General features: G+C 40.0%; 1 protein-coding gene across 7 annotated transcripts in view; it reads right to left on the bottom strand.

Moving 5' to 3' along the window:
- TATDN1 (TatD DNase domain containing 1) overlaps positions 1-10,005 on the bottom strand; it is a 46,184-nt gene that overhangs the window by 2,642 nt on the left and 33,537 nt on the right. For all 7 annotated transcript variants that reach the window (XM_005662855.3, XM_021088663.1, NM_001244525.1 and 4 more), the window contains 4 exon segments: positions 9,950-9,990; positions 7,327-7,403; positions 3,042-3,112; positions 1,412-1,538 (listed from right to left, as the gene is read on the bottom strand). In XM_005662855.3, coding sequence (XP_005662912.1) covers positions 1,412-1,538; positions 3,042-3,112; positions 7,327-7,403; positions 9,950-9,990 — 316 coding nt within the window.

The raw sequence follows: 10,005 nt of genomic DNA, 5'->3' as shown, positions 1-10,005 counted from the left end.
AGAAAACCAACTGGGATACACTGTTGGCAACTGCCTCCATTAAGCTGGCTGCTGGAAAAACACCAGTTTCTTATCTTTTGTGTCAAATCTCCAAAGAATTATTCCTAGATGCTCTCTGCTGACCAAATTTGCAGGTATTTAACATTACATTGAAAATTACAAGTATTCCTTTTCTTTCTTTTTTTAATGGCCACACCCATGGCATATGAAAGTTCCAGGGCAGGAATTGAATGTGACCACAGCTGCAACCCAAGCTGCAGCTGGGGCAACACAGGACCCTTCAACCCACTGCACAGGGCTGGGGATCAAACCCGAGCCTCCATGGTGACTGGAGCAGTTTGCAGTTGGATTCTTAACCAACTGTGCCACAGTGAGAACTCCACAAGGGTTCCTTCAATTTTCTGCCTGCTGAATGTTAGAGCTGGCTCACCTAATACCCTTACCTGTTAAGCTACTAAAAAATGATGGTGCATATTAAAGGAATTAGCACAATCTAAAAGCAGCAGTCCAGGACTTCCCTGGTGGCTTAGTGGATAAGGATTCAGCACTGTCACTGATGCAGCTTGGTTCACTGCTGTGGCGGAGGTTTCATCCCTGGCCCCAGAATATCCACAACAGAGCAATAACCCCACCCCACACACAAGAGCAGTAATTCAATATTAATTTTTATGAATGTGTGATAAATACATCCGGTTGCCTGAATTGGTAAGCCACACTACACTGATACAGTCTAAATTATCTGCTTGTGCAACAAAAGAAATTGGATGACAGGCCCATTAAAAGAAACATTTCCTGTAAATTATAACATGCCCTACAGCTAGCTCCTTGACAGATGGGTAACAGCCCTTCTTTTCACATGTGCTATATAGTATTAAAAAGTGATTTTGAATTACTGGGGTTTTTTCCTAGGGAAATACAATTCTATAAAGTTCTGCCCCCCCTTTTTTTGGTTGGAAGCAGGAAATCCTTTCTATAATTTGTTCTTTTGTTCAGAGGCTTAAATACCCAGGTTATTTCTTAGGTTAATTCAGGCTGTCAAATCGCTGTAAAATACAAATACCATTAAAAAGCTCTCCTGCTTAAGACTGTGCTTTTATAACGATCAGCACGAAACCTGCAAGATAAGAGAACTTAGGCCAGGTACGGTGATTGATTGTATGGACAGCTTTAAGATCTTTTTCCGTCCTACAAAATTCAAATGACCAAAATCACTTCAGATTGAGAGGATATGAAAAGAGGAGCTGATATAAAGCACATTGGTACACATTCTTCCAAATCACTGCACTAAAATGGTCTTTGGTAACTTGATAAGGATTTCACCCAAATTAATTCTGTCCCTTGAGTTGATTTGGTAAATGTATTTTGCTGGTTGACTTTAATGTTTTGAAGACCATGAAAGCAAAATACTTACATTATATGGCAGGGTTCATTTCTGTCTTTCAAACAGTGCCCGTTTTCCCATTTCTTCTTGGTAGGAAATGAAGTTTTTATATATTTTGATCCAGCATGTGTACTTTTGACTCCACACCATGGTGCATCTCAAGTTAAGCAGAGAAACAAGTCTCTTAAAGAGGTTGCCTTTTAAAATTGTTATTTTTCTTTTCGTCTTTTTGTCTGTTTGTCTTTTCTAGGGCTGCTCCCGCAGCATATGGAGGTTCCCAGGCTAGGGATCTAATCGAAGCTGCAGCCACCAGTCTGCGCCAGAGCCACAGCAACGTGGGATCTGAGCTTTGTCTGCAACCTACACCACAGCTCACGGCAACACCGGATCCTTAGCCCACTGAGCAAGGTCAGGGATCGAATCCGCAACCTCATGGTTCCTAGTCGGATTCGTTAACCACTGAGCCATGACGGGAACTCCTTAAAATTGTTTTTTAATGAATATTACCAAACTTATATATCCTTTAAAATATAAGCCATAATTCAGGTTAAAAAATGGTAAAAGGCAACAGAAAACATCTCCAAGCAAAGTACAAGATAAAATCTTGAATTGTACAAATTCTTAAATGCTTTATGACTTTTATTCCTCTTTTACAGAAAAGACCTCAAGCTAAAAGAAATACAATTATAACATGAAGACTTCTGAGTTAAACTACTGTTTGCTTCTGTTTATGGCTTTGAATACTGGGATTATTTACTTACCTAATTCTTTAATAAAGAATTCACATTTTACAACCTTTGTATTTTTAATAAGATGATTTAATTTTCATGACTCTCCAAGGAAATATACGTGATTTTTCCAGAATGGCTCAGTCTTGACTTTACTGAAAAAGTCCATGTGTATAGAGCCTTGAGTTCAGAGTGTAGATAAAAAAATTTTTATCTTCCAACTTTGTCTTAAGAGGCAGCAGATTAGTTTCTAAAATTCTTAAACCCAGTTTGATTTAAATGTTTGTACTTTACTGAAAAAGTATTGTACTATTAAGCCATTACAAAGAGGACATTGTATAGAAAAAATTTTGAATGGTTTTTGAAACCCTGACGTTTAGTTAAGATTCCTTGTTTAATAAAACAACCTTCTTAGTTACCACATATTCTGACATTCCATTTTTTTTTTTTTTTTGTCTTTTGTCTTTTTTTGTTGTTATTGTTGCTATTTCTTGGGCCGCTTCCGCGGCATATGGAGGTTCCCAGGCTAGGGGTCGAATCGGAGCTGTAGCCACCGGCCTACGCCAGAGCCACAGCAACGCAGGATCCGAGCCGCGTCTGCAACCTACACCACAGCTCACGGCAACGCCGGATCGTTAACCCACTGAGCAAGGGCAGGGATCGAACCCGCAACCTCATGGTTCCTAGTCGGATTCGTTAACCACTGCGCCACGACAGGAACTCCCTGACATTCCATTTTTAAGTGCTTAGGCTTAGTCAAACTTCTAAAGTTGAAAAAACTGCTTGCATAAGTATTTTTCCATTACAACTCCCAAAGACTTTCTGAAAAGTATCATTATTGAGGTTGAGCATGCTTTTAAAAATATTTGTTCACTTTTTCTAGCTCTTTTTGGGTATGGTTTAATATGAAAATGTTCTAAAAGAAGACTTACCAGTCTCAATCATTAATTTTTCACTAGGTATTGACTTCAGCACTTCCAGATTAGCCTCAGTTTTCAGTGAGCTTTAAAAAATGTTATTCACATATGAAATTAAAAGATGCATTTAATGAGTAACAACTTTTTCATATTATAGATTTGCCTAAACAAACTACAAAACTAACCCCAAATTCTGAAACAACACTTTGGTTGGCTACAATGGCTGTATGCTTTAGAAAGTATTTGCACATTCCTATCCTTACAGACTCCAGATTGATCTATTCCACCTAGATCCTGCCTTGTAGGGGTTGTAGTTTTTTTGTGCTTATCAGTTGACTGTCCAATAACTTTCCATTAACAGTCTATGTTCAACAATTTTTTTTTTATGAATTTACTTCTCTGGATTATTTGCATAACTCAGAAGGTCCTGATGGGACCTTTTCTGAATTTGAAGGTAAGGCCAATTTCTTTATGGACCATATACCCAGGGATTCACTGGTATGAAGGAATCAGATACTCAAAGTTCACATTTCACTAATCAGAAAAAGAATCTCCACAAAGGATGAATATCTCAATCACTGTTAGAAATGGTATGAAACTAGAAAGCTGGTTAGGAGATACCAGTTTTATTCTCATTCCTATTTAGATCAACCCTCCCACCCCCCTCCAAAATACGAGGACCTAGGATCTTCCCTTACTCTTGACATTTCTGAAACTTGATAATGTGTCTGGGCATAAAACTTTTTTTCATCCATTCAAGCAGTTGGCACCTTCCCGTTTAGACTCTTCCCCACCCCCAACTCTAGGAAAACATGGAAAAATGAGTTTTTCTCTCATTTTATCTCTTCTTTCAGGGTCTTTCATTAGGATTGGTCTGCTAGGCTTTGTTTCTTTTTTTTTAAAAAAAGTTTTATTGAAGTGTTAATTTGCAAGGTTGTGATAATTTCTTTTTTTCCTTTTTTTAGGGCTACACCTGAAGCATATGGAGGTTCCTAGGCTAGAGGTCAAATCAGAGCTGCAGCTACTGGCCTACATCTCAGCCACACAAGATCTGAGCCATGTCTGCAACCTACACCACAGCTCAAGGCAACAGTGGATCCTTAACCCACTGAGCAAAGCCAGGGAGCGAACCCGCATCCTCATGGATACTAATCAGGTTCGTAACCTGCTCAGCCACAATGGGAGCGCCCATTTGTGATCATTTCTTCTGTACAACAAAGTACACACATCCACACCTATCCATTTTCTCCCATGTTCTTTTCCCACATAGATGATCACAAAATATTGGATAGAGTTCTCTGTGTTATACAGTGGGTCCCTGTTGGCCAGTCATTGCATATACCTCGGTGTGCATATGCGGCCTTGTTTCTTTCATACATCTTTTCCTAGATTAATTTTCATTTCCAGACAGTCTCTGGACTGGAGGTCAAGCAGCACAGAGGAGAGCAGGGTGAGGCAAGGACTGGAAATGGAGACTGCTTACTGGACAGAGGCACCGTCTCTTCAGCGTCACCCCGCTCCAGAACACAGGTACATTATAACCCCCCATGCCATTTCCCAGCAGGGATCAGAGGCGCCCTCTCTGGAGAAAGTGGACCAACCCACAGGAAGAGCCTGACAAGCTGATATTTAGGAGGCCCCAGGGACAAAGTCACTTGGCCATCTGGACCTGCAGTTGATGGGCTATCTCCTCCAGAACTTCCAAACCGCTTTTTTTCCCCTTCACTTTAAAAATGTACAGCAAATAACTGCCTGACATTTGAAGAAAGCCTCCAGTCATGATAGAGACCAAAACAAAAAGGGAAAGAAACTCAGAGGAAATAAAAGTATTAAATGGCAAGCAAAATAACTGAAAAATATATAATTTGTCTCTTTAAAGAGATGGGACGATGCTGCATCTGCCAAATAAAAAAAGAACTTTCAGAGACAAAAGCTCAAGTAAGTTGTATTAAAAAGGTTGAAAAATATTTTTTTGAAAGGAGGAAAAAAGTTACAAATTGTAGCATAAAAAAATGAGATCAGAGTATTAGGGAGGTCCAAAGAAAGGGGAAAAAAAAAATCGAGTTCCCGTCGTAGCGCAGTGGTTAACGAATCCGACTAGGAACGATGAGGTTGCAGGTTCGGTCCCTGCCCTTGCTCAGTGGGTTAAAGATCCGGCGTTGCCGTGAGCTGTGGTGTAGGTTGCAGACACGGCTCTGATCCCGCATTGCTGTGGCTCTGGTGTAGGCCGGTGGCTACAGCTCCGATTAGACCCCTAGCCTGGGAACCTCCAATGCCACGGGAGCGGCCCAAGAAATAGCAAAAAGCCAAAAAAAAAAAAAAAAACAAGAAAATTCTCAGGACTGCCAAAGCCTCTTGCTGGAAGGGGCCAGCAGAGAATGACAAAAACCCAGCAAAACACCTCTGCACATTTTGATAATACCATAGATAAAGAACTAAAGTATTCCACACAGGAAAAATGTATGTCACAGGTAACATACTGGCAAACACAATAGCAGCTGGAACCTAGAACAGGAATGTTGTAAATTCTCAGTGAAAATGATTTCTAATCTAGAATTTTACACCTAGAAAAGACATTGTTTGTTTTTTTTCTTTCACTGACTACCCAATCTTTAAAGAGGAAGAGTAGAATTAATTCATTTTTGAATGTGTTCCATCAAAGCAAAATGGAAAATGTGGGATCTAAAAATAGAAAATAAAAATCTATCACAGAAAAGGCACTCATCCAAACTGTAGCTGAAAGGAAGTGTCAGGAACGAATGGAATTATCTGATTAGCCAGACAGGTTTCCTCGTGTGGAAAAACAAAAAAATTTTACAGAACTATTAGAAAGTGTGAAGGTTTCCAAGCTTTGAAGAAAGCCAAGCAAAAGTATGAGGAAAGATACTCCAGGATAATAAAAGTGGTATATCACGTGGTTCAGCAGTCACCAGTATTTAAACAGACATAATAATGAAAACACAAAATATGCATATCACCAAATTTCTCAACTACACTGAGAGGGCTATAGAGGAAGTAATGGAGGTGGGGGGGTTGGTTCTGGATATGAGAACTAAATACCTGTAAACCTTAATGGAAGCAGACAAAGGGAATGAATTAAAAGATAACGCCATGTACATAATATTTAGGCATATAAATATTTGTAAGGCAACAAAGTGGTTGTCTGGAAAAGTTAACGGGGTGGAGGGCATGCTGGGAGGCTGTAAGTCTTTCAGAACTACTACTTTATGAATGTATTCTCTCCATATCAATACAAATGAATTAAGTCATTAATTTAGAATATGGAAGAAGCATCTTGAATATGGAAGAAGTCTGACTCCATGGTAAATATTTGATTCTATTTTCCAAAGGGGGAATTTAGTAAAAAATAATGTACTTGAGAAAGTAGTCATTTTAAGGAAATGAAACACTGAAGAGGGACAGCAAGTCATACTATTCGGCAATTTATTTAATGAGCTTCATTGACACCCTGGGAAGAGACACTGATAGAAGCTCACAAAATTATTTGGAAGAAAATGGCCCCGGGGACCCAGATGTGCTGGCTGACTGCCCTGGGTGCATGAGGCTTAGTGTGTCAAATAGTGGGACGTTCACTGAGTGAGCAAGAGGACACAGGTTCTTACACCTTGAGTGACTTTACACCTGCTTCTCTTCTACTTTGGCTGCCCCGCAGCATAGGAGTTCCTGGGCCAGGGGTCAGATCCAAGCTGCAGTTGAGACCTACACCACAACTGAGGCAATGCTGCATCTTTTAACCTACTGAACTAGGCTGGGGATAGAACCTACGTCCTGGCACTGCAGAGACGTGGCCAATCTACGGCAGGAACTCCTCTACCTGTTTCTTAACTTCTCTGAGCCTCGGTTTCTTGGCCTACAGAGATATATGAGACAATTACATGATACTATGACCTTTCCCCCATAGTTGGACATCACACGTGTGTGTATGTACACTTACTTCTATATGTGCGTATATAGATGTGAACATATATGTTTTAGAGGGATAAAATGACCAGAGAATAAATTGCATTGCTAGAGAAATCTAGCTGCTGATCTCAAAACTGTCTTCTATTACTGGAATACAGAATAGCAATTTATAACTTTTGAGCCTTAACTTGTAATATACTATGTAATTTCTGACATTTATTACTAAAATTCACAGACCAAGATCAATGCAAAGCACACACAAATTTTAATAAAAAACAAATTTAAGCCTTTACCAGCGATTTACTATAAAACAATTTAAGGAATCCGCTTAATATAAAACTTAAAACAAACAAACAAAAAACCCTCAAGGACCTACCAACCATTAAATCCTATATAGAGACCCAAGTCCATCAGAGCAGCTGCTGCTTCCTTGGTACCATCAAATGAATGCACCTAAGGACATGAAGGCATAATTTTATTATAAAAAGTGTTTTTTCTTTAAAATTCTAAATAACATTAATAGGACTTTCTAAGCAAAAATATAGATGCAGTAGAGGTTTTTGGAACAAAAGGTTTCAAATGTAGCTCCAACAATTTTTTTTTTTTAAATCAAACTTTATAACCTATTATCATCTCAATGCAGTAAGGCAAGAAGGAGATGGCTGCCTAGAATTTCTCTGTGTGCCAGCATTACTGCTGAACCCCCTGGAAAGGAGGCTGGAGGGGGGAAGCCATATTCTCAGGCAAAAGCATGATGAAAAGTTAGATATGTTACAGAACTATTTAGGAAATATATATATATCACATATATATGTAAAATATATATGTATTTTTTCTTTATAGGGCCACGCCTGCAGCAAATGGAAGTTCCAAGGCCAGAGGTCAGATCCCACGGCCACAGCAATGTGGGATGTCTGGCTCGATGTCTTCGAACCATGTCTGCGAACTATACCACAGCTTGCAGCAATGCCAGGTCATCAACCCACAGTGCAAAGCCAGGGACTGAACCCACATCCTCATGGATACTAGTCAGGTTCTTAACCCTCTGAGCCACATTGAGAACTCCCATATATATATATATATATATATATATTTTTTTTTTTTTTTTTTTTGGTCTTTTTGCCTTTTCTAGGGCTGCTCTTACAGCATATGGAGGTTCCCAGGCTAGGGGTCGAATCGGAGCTGTAGCTACCAGTCTACGCTGGAGACACAGCAACATGGGATCTGAGCCGTGTCTGTGACCTACACCACAGTTCACAGCAACGCCAGATCTTTAACCCACTGAGCAAGGCCAGGGATCAAACCTGAAACCTCATGGTTCCTAGTTGGACTCGTTAACCACTGAGCCACGACGGGAACTCCTCTTTATTTGGCAATCTTTTTTTGATAAAAGTCAAACATTTAGGTTGGATTTGTTGCTGTTACTTAAAAAACCCAACTACAGCTGACCCTTGAACAACACAGGTCTGAACTGGGAAGGCCCACTTACATGCAGATTTTTTTCCACCGTATATGTACAGTACAACGTGGTCCTTGCTTTATTAAATCTGCACATAAAGAACTGTGGAGGAAGCGTGCATATGGAGGGCTGACTCTAAGTTACCCTCAGATCTTTCACTGCAAAGAGGGCTGGTGTCCCTAACCCCCATGTTGTTCAAAGGTCAACTGTATTATGAAATCATCCAAAAGAAAATAGGCTGAGAGGACGAGCCTAAAGGTTGTAAGTGCCACCAGTAATCCTAAGGGCATTGCTGAAAGCCTCTCAATTCCCGAGGACGGAATTACAGGGTCGGTAAAGTACCGATGAAGATGTGTAGTGATATTAACATCACAGCAACGCGGAAAACACGCTTCTGGGTAGTAGTACAAACCAGGAAGCGGAGGCTAAAAACTGGAGACAACATAAACGAAACTATCAAAACAATGCAACATGGGCATGCACATAGCAAGTGCCCCGTGCCATCTCTCTTCCTCGGCTGGTACAGCGCAATGATGGGATTTTGTACACCTGGATAACACCCTTTTTGCTAGAGGCCAGTGAGTGCTACAATTACACATGAGAAGTGTTCATCTGAGCATTTTTCTGAGGCAGATTTTCAAAGTCCATGATACAAAAGAAATTAAAAATCACTGCTATGGATACCTGAGCTAAGTGATAGGAAGATAATATTTATGGAACTGTCCTAAGACTAATGATTGAAATGGCCACAAAGAAGAAGCAAACTACAGGAGTACTCATCTTGGCTCAGTGGTATTGAGCCCAACTAGTATCCATGAGGACGTGGGTTCGATCCCTGGCCTTGTTCAGTGGGTTAAGGATCCAGTGTTGCCATGAGCTGTGGTGTAGGTCGCAGATGCGGCTTGGATCTGGTGTTGCTGTGGCTGTGGAGTAGACTGGCAACTACAGCTCTGATTAGACCCCTAGCCTGGGAACCTCCATAAGCTGTGGGTGTGGCCCTTTAAAAAAAAAAAAAAAACTATAGAAATGAGAATGTGTCTCTAATCAGTGATAATACTAAATAAATGCAGTTGACAAGAAATTAAGGAGGCAAACCTGAAATAAATGCTAAAATATTTTAAATTATGAAGTTTATATTTGCTCAGAATTAAAACTGAAGAACATTAAAGAATGGCTGATGGAAGAGGCAGAGAAAGATCATGCAGATATTTACAATGTGCAGGACTAAATTCACAGGGTTTTCTTGGGAACAATCTTGATCTCATTCTTGTACTTGAACAAAGTAAATGTAACTAAATAGTGGGGTTTATGTTTGTACCATAACTCACAGCAACGCCGGATCCTTAACCCACTGAGCAAGGCCAGGGATCGAACCTGAAACCTCATGGTTCCTAGTTGGATTCGTTAACCACTGAGCCACAACGGGAACTCCCAGAATTTTAATAACTTTATTGCTGACATCTGAATTACTTTATAGAGGGCGACCTTAATAACCGAGGTGCTTTTGTGCCTCATTTATTAAAAGCAATTTTATACTTACCACTCCGCCTACACACCGATCTCTATTTCTTCTCATTATGTCTGTGAGTTAGAAAC

Source organism: Sus scrofa, chromosome 4 (assembly GCF_000003025.6).
Source record: "Sus scrofa isolate TJ Tabasco breed Duroc chromosome 4, Sscrofa11.1, whole genome shotgun sequence".
Classification (NCBI taxonomy): domain Eukaryota; kingdom Metazoa; phylum Chordata; class Mammalia; order Artiodactyla; family Suidae; genus Sus; species Sus scrofa.
Note: the sequence above shows the minus strand (reverse complement) of the source record. Positions and strands in the feature narration are given on the sequence as shown.